General features: G+C 39.4%; 1 protein-coding gene across 5 annotated transcripts in view; it reads right to left on the bottom strand.

The window, feature by feature from the left end:
- Window positions 1-11,661, bottom strand: part of mphosph8 (M-phase phosphoprotein 8) — a 48,348-nt gene extending 36,687 nt beyond the window's left edge. For 3 of the 5 annotated variants that reach the window (XM_043691883.1, XM_043691885.1, XM_043691886.1), the window contains exons 1-3: window positions 11,471-11,660; window positions 3,679-3,825; window positions 1,784-2,815 (exon numbers count right to left, since the gene is read on the bottom strand). In XM_043691883.1, the coding sequence (XP_043547818.1) occupies window positions 1,784-2,815; window positions 3,679-3,825; window positions 11,471-11,572 (1,281 nt within the window). In that variant the 5' untranslated portion in view covers window positions 11,573-11,660. Of the gene's footprint in view, window positions 1-1,783; window positions 2,816-3,678; window positions 3,826-11,470 lie in introns of all 5 variants that reach the window. The other 2 variants (XM_043691884.1, XM_043691887.1) reach the window with 2 other exon arrangements.
- Window positions 11,662-12,117: the final 456 nt, after the last annotated feature.

The following is a 12,117-nucleotide window of genomic DNA, read 5'->3' as shown; positions in this document are numbered from 1 at the left end:
ACCACAGAAAAGTGGAGAAAGAGAAAGAATGAGATATTGCCTAAAATAGAGCTCATTACATAATCATAAAAGGAAAACCCAAAGGAAATTAAAAGCCTGCACTGAGACAGCATGAATTTAAGCCACAAACATAGATTCGAGAATCAGAAGATGATTTACAACTGCCCATTTTTCACTCAAAAAAGGTAACCACAAGAGAACATGTAGCTGAACAGTTCACCTAGCATTCAATACTGGGGAAAAACAAGATATATAATGGATTAATAAAGCTATTCAACTTGTTTAATTTACAGCCCTGTGTTAATGTGCTAAATTAGCATTTCTCAAACATAAATATTTCACTTACAAGTATCAAGTGATTACTTTTTAAAAATTACTCGCCATGCTCTTATGCAATTTAATTTCCTAGGATTTTTCAACTAACTTATTTAAGCCAAATTCATAAAGTCAAACCTTCAACATCCTTTCAAGATTGATGATTTACATACACAACCCAGAATGCATCCCATCTTGACTCCAAATTCAGAATTGTATCGCCAAAGATATACATAAGGAGTAGATTATTTGTTAAACATTGATCAGCAGAAATATAAAAGGTTGTAGGAATGCACTGCACACTAACTAGCAAAGGTCAGTCAAATACTTGTGCTATTGCATATATGAAATCAAAATCAAATGCGAAGAGGTCAAGAACTCTGCATTAAGACATAATTCACCCCTTCTTTCAATATATTTTCGATTAGTAAGTCTTACAAATTCTTATATCTCCATTTATAATTAAAGCAATCTATGGATACTGATCACGTAGGCATCCCACCAGTGACAACACTTTATGGGAGAGGAGACAGAATCACTTGTAAACTTATTAGAATTAGAATCCCTACAGTGTGGAAACAGGCCCTTCGGCCCAACAGGTCCACACCAACCCATTCACCTACATTTACCCCTAACTAGCACATCCCTGAACACTACGGGCAATTTAGCATGGCCAATTCACTAAACCTGCACATATTTGGACTGTAGGAGGAAACCGGAGCACCCGCAGGAAATCCACGCAGACATGGGGAGAGTGTGCAAATTCCACACAGACAGTTGCCAGAGGCTGGAATCAAACCCTGATTCTTGGCGCTGTGAGGCAGCGGTGCTAACCACAGGCCACTGTGTCAACCCCAAAGCATGATTCTGACATGATTCCTCCTATTTTTACCTCTGGAGTCTCCCAAGGACCTATTCTCAATTCCTTGCAAATTATTTGCTTTACATATTTTATGCAAGTATTTCATAAATAATTTCTAATATACAATTTTTAGTTCCAAGACATCATCTTGCCTTGGAACTACACAGGAACCTTGATTACCCAACAAGATGGGCGGGCAGTATTTCGTTCGGATTATTCAGTTAATTGTTTCAATGCCTTTCCTCTGGGGCTCGGAATTTTCTGCAGATTCCTTTATCCCTCGTTCTGCCTGCCTTGCTCCCTCCTTCTGTCTCAGGGTTTGTTTCTGAGCAGACACACACTTCTGTGCAGGGGACCTGCAGCATTGAAGCCTCCTGCATCCAATCTCTCTTCCTCCTTCAACCCCAACCACACCCCCCCCTCAATGGGACTGACCCTGTGCAGAACTGTGGGGGGGGGGGGGGGGGGGCGGGGGTGTATATCCTTATCTTCTACAACTTTAGAAAACACAATTACAAGGTCACTAATTTTCTAAACTAGTGGAGGAAGTGCAACTTTTGCTTATTCCTGCTTCTAGAATTCACTAGGTACAATGAGAATGCTTACTTGGCTCGGAACTTTAATGGCTTCCAGTTTCTCCTCAGTGGTTGCTGCTGAGTAGTTTGATTTGTCAGTCTTCATATTTTCTCGATTAATTTCAGAATCCAATCCTAATTTATCAAAGAGACTAGGCTCAGCAAATTGGGATGGCTGTCCTGAAGTTGTTACACTAGGTTCAAAACCTTGAGTCACCTTCTCAGTACCACAATGAGGTGAACTGTCAGTCACATTACACATTTTGTTTAGTTTCATCATTGCAATTTTCACACAATCTTGTTTAGGAGTGGTACTGTTTTCATCATCTGATGACTTTCTGCCTTTGGCCTCCATTTGAAACTTTGAAACCTTCACTTCATTTCCATCTGATTTTACAGACGAAACAGACTCCTTTTGCTTCTCTTGACACTTGTGTTTCTTACCATGACTGCTATTTTCCTTACTTACAGTTTTCTTCTCTGAATAGTCATCTTTATGATTCCTTCTCTGTTTCTGGAATTTTATTTCTTGCTTGGAATTATCCACCTTGTCCCTCTTCTTTTTCTTTTTCTTTATCTTAAGCTCCAGATCATCCTCATCTGAGCTATCCAAAGCTCTTTTTGAGGTTGCAATCACATCTTGTCTTATTAGCCCCCGAGTTGTTTTCTCAAATGTTGGATCATTGGGATCCACAATTTTCTGCTCTTTGTTTTCACTAGGGCTTAGAGATTCAGTTAGCAAGTCAACCTGCGTGACTGGCTCCAATAAAGACCTCTGTGCATCATGTTTTTTTTTCAATTTCTTAGATTCAGTTGAACTCCTTTGCTTTACTTTCCCATCTTCAGAGATCACTCTCACATTCTCTAAAGCATTGTCTCTCAGTTCTTCGTTAGTTGACCTGCTGGATTTAGCTTTTTTATCTATTTTAGGACTGTCATGCTTCATATCCAGTTCAGTTTTAGACTTTTTCTTTTTTTTAGTCTTTTGTGGAAAAGTTTCCTTCATGCCTCCGTAATCATCTGTAGACTCATCTTCAAAAATATCTTTGTCTAAGGTAAGCTTCTGGAAAAAGAAAAGTACTGATCAGATGAGACAGAAAAAGCATCGCGTGGTGAAACGATCACAAATTGCTGCTTCATACAGACAACTGATTTATTTCAATAATTATCAAATTCAGTATTAGTAGGCAACCAACCTACTTTACAACAGTCAAAAAAGCTGGAAAAATTGAGCAAATCAGGAAGTATCTGTGGACATTACAGGTTAATGACTTTTCATAAATTTGAATTGGGGATCAACTTCCTTCTCTTACCATCTTAATTGCCCTTAAGATTCAAGGCTAGTTTCAGAATGATCAACACCTTTTTCTGAACATAATGGAAAATTCTATCATATTATGACCACTGAAGATTCTTTGACAAAAAGTATTAATTCTGAATGCATAACACTGGATCTAAAATAGACTGAGCCCTAGGTGGCTTCTCAACAGTTTTCTGGAGGAACATATCTCAAACACATTCCAAAACTTCTTCCTGATGCAAGTTTAAAGTATAGGAAATGTAGGGATCAAATTAAAAATTTAGATGCACAAAAGGAAGCATAAAAAGAGAAAACGGTATGTAGGTTTTCTTTAAACCTACATATTTTATAATCATAAGAGCAAGATAATCTAATAGACAGTCAAACAAATTAGACATCAAAAGGGTAAACTGTGGCAGTCTAAGATGTGGTATTGATTCTCAGAATCAATATTTTCCATGGAGGATGGGATAATGCATATGCTGTTTGATTAGAAATTAAGACTATGGATTATAAATACATTTAACAGGAAGTTAGACAATTACTTAAGGACGAAAGGAATAAAAGGGATAGCAATGCAGTTAGATGACGTTGAGTGGAAGAAGATAGAACGACCTATATCATACCCGATTTTCTTTTGCAGGTGATTTTTCTGCCAGTTTTCGTTTAAACACTTGCAATACCTCCGTGCAGTCCTCCAGGTGAGCCTCTGGTTCCCAAGTATCATCTTCAGAAGAATAGCCTTTCCAATGAACTCTGTACAAGACTTGACCCTGTTAAAGGAAAGCCATGTTCATGCTTGAAAAGTCAAATTAGAGATAATATTTCCAAACAATAAATTCAGAAAAATATCCAATTGTACCAATTGTTGAAGTTAAAGCAAATCAACTGAATCATTTTTATAATTAATTTTACAAGTGCACCTAGTGGTGTATAAATCACAAAAATATTAGAAACCCCTTTAACCTATGATATACTTCATAGTATGGGAGTGCAAATGGTCTATTTCTGGACAATCCTACATGCAGTTGTAATTCACAGAACGTAATCATAGAATTCCTATAGTGTGGAAAGAGGCCGTTTGGCCCATTGAATCTCCAGCCCTCTAAACAGCATCCCACCCAGGCCCAGCACCCCACCTTATCCTGTAACTCTGCACTTACCCTGGTTAACCCACCTGGACTGTGGGAGGAAATCAGAGCACCCAGAGGAAACCCGGAAGACTGTGTAAACTCCACAGACAGTTGCCTGAGGATCGAACCCGGGTCTCTGACCTGTGGGGCACCAGTGCTAACCACTGAGCCACTATGCCACCCATTCAAGTACAACAAGACCAGCTTGCATTAGGTCTCCTTTATTTGTAGAATCTTCAGCTTCAAAATGAAACCAGTGTGTACAATACAATCAATAAGTTAAACATCCCAGGATGAGTTTTTATCATTTGCATTCATTCTTTGTCCGTCTCCACCTCAAACTCTCGTACGCTATTTAAGCAATTTTGGGTGAAATTTCAGCTCTAATTTCTAGTAATCATGATTCCCACTTCTTTGGGAATGAGGGAGAACTGTTCCAACCTTGAGATCTACTACATCATATACACAAGTGTACAGACTGTCAATGTTAATGATTAGAAATCAAACAAAGATATAAAAAAGCAAAAATGACGACTTTGTGGCATTCTCTCCTGTTACCCCCCTCCCCATTTAGTTCTTCAACTTTAAAAGTTATGGCTTCTGTGCTATCCCAATTCTAGGTTGCTCCTAACTCAGCAGAATATATTGGTCCCTGCCAACTCACCTTGAGCCACCTCACTCTGAAATCTCATCTCTACAGTCCTTGGCTCCCTATCTCCTTTACTCCAAGTCCAACCTACCTCAAAATGATTCCTGAATGTCACAATCTACGAGCTTGTAATGCCAAAAGCTAATGTCACAGTGCGGATAGGGATGCAATGCAGCAGGAAATCTCAACTCAAGTTCTTATTTAAATTTAGATGCTGCATTATCAGTTACTTCAATCCGTTGCCCTTTGTTTTGGGCCGCACATGGCATGCACATGCAGTATTTATGTCAGAATAACACCAGTACGTTAGCTTCCAACATGCTGCACCACCTGAAACCCTCAGTTTAACAGTGTATGCAAATAACCAATTGGCAGTGTTATGGAAATCATTTGAGTACCAGTCAGTTCAGTAGCAAAAACACAAATTGCTGGAAAAACTTAACAGGTAAGAAAAAGCCAGGGAACTATAGACCAGTGAGCTGACATCGGTGGTGGGCAAGTTGTTGGAGGGAATCCTGAGGGACAGGATTTACATGTATTTGGAAAGGCAAGAACTGACTAGGAATAGTCAACATGGCTTTGTGCGTGGGAAATCACATCTCACAAACTGGAATGAGTTTTTTGAAGAGGTAACAAAAGAGGATTGATGAGGGCAGAGCGGCAGAGGTGATTTATATGGATTTCAGCAAGACATTCAACAAGGTACCTCTTGGAAGAATGGTTAACAAGGTTAGATCTCACGGAATACAGGGAGATCTAGCTATTTTGATACAGAACTGGCTCAAAGGTAGAAGACAGAGGGTGGTGGTGGAAGGGTGCTTTTTCAGGTTTGAAGCCTGTGACCAGTGGTTTACCACAAACATCGGTGCTGGATCTACTGTCTTTCATCATTATATAAATGATTTGGATATGAACATAGGAGGTATAGTTATTAAGTTTGCAGATGACACCAAAGCAAAGGTGTACTGGACAGCCAAGAAGGTTACCTCAGAATAGAATGGGATCTTGATCAAATGGGTCAATGGGCTGAGGGGTGGCAAATGAAATTTAATTTAGATAAATGTGAAGTGCTGCAAATCAGAGCTGGAATTAGACACTTAATGGTAAGGTCTTGGGGAGAGTTGCTGGACAAAAAGACCTTGAAGGACAGGTTCACAGTTACTTGAAAGTAGAGTCGCAAGTAGATAGGATAGTGAAGGCAGCATTTGGTATGCTTTCCTTATTGGTCGGAGTATTGAGCATAGGACTTGAGAGGTCATGTTGCAGCTGTATACAACATTGGTTAGGCTACTGTTGGAATCTTGCATGCAATTCTGGTCTCCTTCCTATCGGAAGGATATTGCGAAACTTGAAAGGAGTCAGAAAAGATTTACAAGGATGTGTCTGTGTTAGAGGATTGGAGCCACAGGGTGAGGCTGAATAGGCTGGGACTGTTTTCCCTGGAGTGTCGAAGGCTGAGAGGTCACCTCAGAGGTTTATAAAATCATGACGGGCACGGTTAGGATAAATAGACAAAGTCACTTCCCTGGGATGGGGGAGTCCAGAACTAGAAGACATAGGTTTAGGGTGAGAGTGGAAATTTATAAAAGGGACCTAAGGAGCAATCTTTTCATGCAGAGGGTGGTGCGTATATGGAATGAGCTGCCAGATGAAGTGGTGGAGGCTAGAGCAATTACAGCATTTACAAGGCATCTGGATGGGTACATGAATAGGAAGGGTTCAGAGGGATATCGGCCAAGTGTTGGCAAATGGCACTAGATTAGGTTAGGATATCTGGTCTGCATGGATAAGTTGGACCAAAGGGTCTGTTTCCATGCTGTACAGCTCTCCGACTCAATGAGATCTGGCAGCATCTGTGGAACGCAGTTACCATTTCAGGTCCAGTGACCCTGCTTCAGAACTCCGTCATGTGTTTGAGGTATACAAATTTCATTGCTATTATGGACGTATCTGTTATGGTGCATTTAACCCAAAAAATGAAATCATATCACCTAGAATCAGAGAATCCCTACAGTGTGGAAGCATGCCATGAAGTCCAAACCAACCCTCTGAACAGCATCACACCAAGATGCACTTCCTACCCTGTGACCCTGCATTGCCTATGCCCAATCGACCTAACCCACAGATCCCTGGACATCATGGACAATTTAGCATGGTTAACGCACCTAACCTGCGCACACCCTGGACAATAGGAGGAAACCAGAGCACCTAGAGGAAACCCACGCAGACATGGGAGAATATGCAAACTCCACACAGACTGCCATTGAGAGTGAAATCGAACACGGGTCCCTAGCGCCATGAGGCAGTAGTGCTAATTACTGAGCCACCCTGCCATGCCAGCCTCTGCTGTGGATGTGGAGTAATTAAACTGCTACTACTCAAAATGCCTCTCATCAGTTGCCACTTTGCAAATTACATGTGTCCCATGCTTTGAATTATAATAATTCGATGCATGAAGACCATCCGTAATTCAAAGTTTGAAAGCAGCAGTAGTTTTGGGATTCAGCTTTTATCCATAATAAAAAAGTTATTTGGGGCTAAAATTAACTGGCCATTTTTAATGGTGTCACTCTATACTTTAACTTCTGATCTTCAATAAAGATGATTCTTAATCTCAACCCTTTTTAATATATTCGAGGTAAATAATCACCTCAACCAGGAGCCCCAAGGAAATCAGTTCTGACAAAATGGACATAAGAGACAATGAATAAGAAAATAAAGTTAACAAAATAAATAAAATACAAGAAAGCCTAGGAGTACACCAGCAAGAAAAATACAAGATTTAAAATGAAGGGATAAATTACAAAAACAATAGGTTTCTGTGCATTATCCTTTGTGGAAAATTAAATTGCTTGCATACTGTCATCCAAAAATGTCATTCAGAATTATTTATACTCCTGTAACTGGAACTGATTAAAAGAAGAAGAGATCTGATATTTGCAGTTGGTTAACGGCCAAGGTCAGAAGACAGTTAAATCATTCACACAAAGATTTAAATCTTTCAGAATCATTCAGCTGTGAACGAGCACCAAAGTAGTGGCCCAAAATGTTCCACAGCAATTCAGTCCACGACCACTCTAATACTTTATAAACAATTAGGTACTTCTGAAACCAGGGCACTACTTTACAAAATAGGCCAGACACCTTATTTACAAGGTCCCAAAAATAGCTATGAAATAACCAAAATTATCCTTACTTTTGAATTAGTCAAGGCATAAATATTGAAAAGAGCAGTGAGGTAAGCCCTCTTGTGCTTCAAACTATTGACATGAATAATGTAATTCTAGAGATGAAATCGAGCACCTGCTGCAAAGGTTCAACTCCTAATAGCTTTGTAAGAATATCTTGAGAAGTTCAAATTGTACTTGCAATTAAACTACAATCTGCTTACATTTGCATTTCTGAAAATTATTCAATTGGATGTGTAGAACCCAGGAATGTTTTCATAATGTTTTAGGCAAACACTTATGGAGCAACAGATATCAACACACTGTATAAATAATTCCTTAGCATGCTTGCTACACTAAAACCAAAATACCATAGAATCCCTACAGTGTGGAAACAAGCTATTAGGCCCAACAAGTCCACTCTGACTCTCTGAAGAGTATCCCACCCAACTACATTCCCCTAATCTATTACCCTACATTTCCTATGACTAATACATCTAATCTGATGCATTCCCGGATGCTACAGGCAATTTAGCATTGCCAATTCACCTATCCTGCACATCTTTGGATGGTGAAAGGAAATCCACTCAGACACAGAGCAAACTCCACACAGATAGTTGCCCGAGGCTGGAATTGAACCTGGGTCCCTAACCACTGAGCCACCGTGCCACCCCTTTAACAGTAAAGTGTACTATTATTTATTTCTAAGAAAATTGAGGCATATTAAGCAGAAATATGGGGCTAATCTGTGATGCACAGCAAAACTAACTCATCTGTAACATTCCATTATACAACATATTCACTTGTTAGAAGGATTTGGGCAACCACTTGTCATGTTCCAAAACAACAACATCTTTTAGAGATACATGCAGGTGCAAATTCCAGGTGCAGGTGCAGTGGCCAGTTCCAGTCATCTGTTATAGAAAAGATATTATTAAACTGTAAGGGGCTCAGAAAAGATTTACCAGGATGTTGCTGGGAATGGAGAGCTTCAGTTATAAAATTAAGTTGAATAAACTTTGACTTTTTCCACTGGAGCTTGAGGCGGGCCTCTGGAGGGGTTCGTAAAATCACAAAGGGCATACATAAGGTGAAGAGCAAAGGTGGTTTCTCTCAGGTGGTGGAGCTCAAAACTAGTGAACATATTTTTAAGGTGAGAGGATAAAGATTTAAAAAGGACATGAGAGACAACTTTTTTGTTACAGAGACTGATTCGTGTTTGGAATGAAAAGCTGGATGAAGTGCAGGTACAGCTGCAACATTTAAAAAAGACATTTCGATAAAGTACATGAACAGGAAAAGTTTGGAGGAATATGGTACAATACACTTATTGTTGATACCCACGAGGAATTTAAAAAGTTGAATGTCAGCAGGTAGGACTAGTTTAGTTTAGGAACACGGTCAGTGTGGACTGGTTCGATCTGAAGGGTCTATTTCCTTGCTGCATGACTTTGACATTTGGGGGAAATGAGACACTTAAAAAATTAAACCTTTCATGTTTGCAGAAACAAAAAAGGTTATAGTCCAGTTACAAGCCAATTCCTGCACCACACCACCTTCCAAAATGATTTGCCAAAAGAAAAAGCAAAGCTTCAATTGACAAGCATTAATTGTTTTACCATAAACTATTTGCAGTAGCTTAGAATAAGCATAGATCTGCTGCATCAAAAAATATATGATTCTCGCTTGATACGATTCTTTCTCCCTCGATTGTACAGCCCAACCTCATATCGATGAAAATAATTTTAAAAATTGTTTGATTCTTTTCCCTTAATTTAAATCAAATAAAGTGCTAACAAAGTGCATGCCAGCTTGTATTCAGGTACAGTTGAGAAGGGACAGAAAGGAAACAAAAAAACAGACTCCAGACGAAACTACAAAAAGAACACGTGGGTATGGTACAATACACTTATTGTTGATACCCAAGAGGAATTTAAGAAGTTGAATGTCAGGAGGTCTCAAAAGGTAGAATAAAAGATAAACTTTCATTCCCATGTGTAGGATCCTGTCCTTGTTGAATTTGTAAATTTCCATCTCATTGAAAAGAGTTTCCAATCTGCTGTTCAAAATTATATTATGGTCAAACTTATTTTAAAGCGGTTAAAAAAACAAACCAATAATTAGGTATTAGATTAGTATCATACATTTAAAATAGCCAATGCTAATTGAAAAGCAATTGTTACTAAAAAAAAATATCACAGACAGCACGTTCTTGAATCTATTTGTCCTACAGGAAACCTGTTTCCGGGTCTTTTCTACTCCTCTCCAAGAGGAGCATAAATAAGAGAAAATTTTGTTTAGAGATTTCATTTGCACAAAAATGAAAAACAAATGAACAGGATTTACCGGCTACATTGCTCAACTACACTTCAAATAAAAAGTGAAACTGCACCTGATAGTAACCATGTGTGTTTTAGTCAAAGCAACATCCAGCAGATGGAGTAATAGACTAGGTAAACAAAAACAACAAAGTTCTTAAATACTGAAGACTTAGTTTTTAAGTATTTCCTTAGTATTTCTGCATGTGCTATCAGGATGAGCAAACATTTTTAACTAAATGCAGAGAAATTATTTTGCACTGTGTAAAAATGTGCACTGAATTTCCAATCTACAACTTTTTTAAAAAACTAGACAAATAACAGAGTTTAAAAAACCTAACCGTTATAATAAATTATTTAGAACATTAATGTTTAAGTATTAAATATTATATTGGTTTTGCATTGGTCACATCTATTGAGTGTTCGGTATTCAAGAGTGCTCCCCAGAGGCTGGTGGTAAACATGATTAGTGATGGACATCAACTTCTTAGAGGAGAATCCCCAAGGAATGAACAGGAAGGGGGGGGGGGGGGTGATGAAGATATGAGGGGAGAAAAAAGGGATGGTGCACGCCAAGGAGTCGGGGACACAGGACGAAAAACATGCAAGGGGGAATTGGCAAAATGCCACAAATGTCTCGAATTCGTTTTTTGAGTTCCCGTCCTAAAGGTAACTTTTGCAATATGATGCTTTTTTTAAAAAATGCTGCAATTTCATCTAACCAATACAGCTTTCAGCTGCAATCTGTCTGAAATGCATGACCCGAAAACGGTCATGTAGAAATGTTGACTATGTGAAACAGAAGATTACTTCTAAAATTACTCGTTAACTTTCGCCATAATACTAATCTTTACATTTTGATAAACCACACTAATGTCTACTTGTCATCTAACTCATTTGCAAGTTTTGGTTAAAACGAGTTGAACATTAATGCGAGGCATGACAGAACGCGGAGCTGGCCTTTTTGTCACAATGTTAGCTCCAGTTGCGGATTTGAGTTATACACTGGTTCGATGGCTCTGGGCAGGTGGAGTGAGCCGGGCCGCAGGCCTCACTTCACAAACACGTAACGCTTGACTCCATCTTCACTAAAACACAACCCAACCTGAAACGCTTTCCCCCTCCCCCACAGTCCGACCTCTTTCTCGCACCTCAGAAATCTTCATGTCCACTATCCTCTCCACCTCATACACATCTTCCTCCGTTTCGCTTTCTGGTTCCGATTTGTCCGCAGCCTCCTCTACCGCCGCCATCGTAGGTAACGATCGTTCCCCCAAGCCACCACCGAGTTTGAAAAAAAACCGCACAAGAAACCAAAACCGTGGGGGAGGGGTTCGAAGACGAGCACAACGGCGACGGTAGCCAATCAAAAGCATGAATTGTCTTGATTGACAACACAATCTTTAGCCAATTGAAAACGGCGACAGTCTGACCGTCTCCATCCGTCAATGGGGAACCGCCTCTCACCGTCAGCCCCAGCGGGACGCCCTGAAAGCCGGTTTCGTGCGGCAACGGACAGAATCCAGTCAAAATCATCGCCAATGTCTTTTAGATAGCCCCTATTTCAACCAATTAAAAATCCATCTGAAAAAAAATTAAGAATTGGAGCCGCATCAACTAACAACATATTGAAATGGCGCTTTAGTCTCAGTAAAAACGTCTCAATCAATCAATCATTCATCAGATTTGTTTACTCCCGTATACACCCATACTATTTAAATGGTGCTTTCTGTGTTAGATTCAATGGAAATCATATTGTGGTGAGAGCAAGAGTTATTAAAATTACCAGGCAAGTGAG

The sequence above is a fragment of the Chiloscyllium plagiosum genome, chromosome 6, assembly GCF_004010195.1.
Source record: "Chiloscyllium plagiosum isolate BGI_BamShark_2017 chromosome 6, ASM401019v2, whole genome shotgun sequence".
NCBI lineage: Eukaryota > Metazoa > Chordata > Chondrichthyes > Orectolobiformes > Hemiscylliidae > Chiloscyllium > Chiloscyllium plagiosum.
This window is presented reverse-complemented; position numbering and strand designations above follow the sequence as displayed.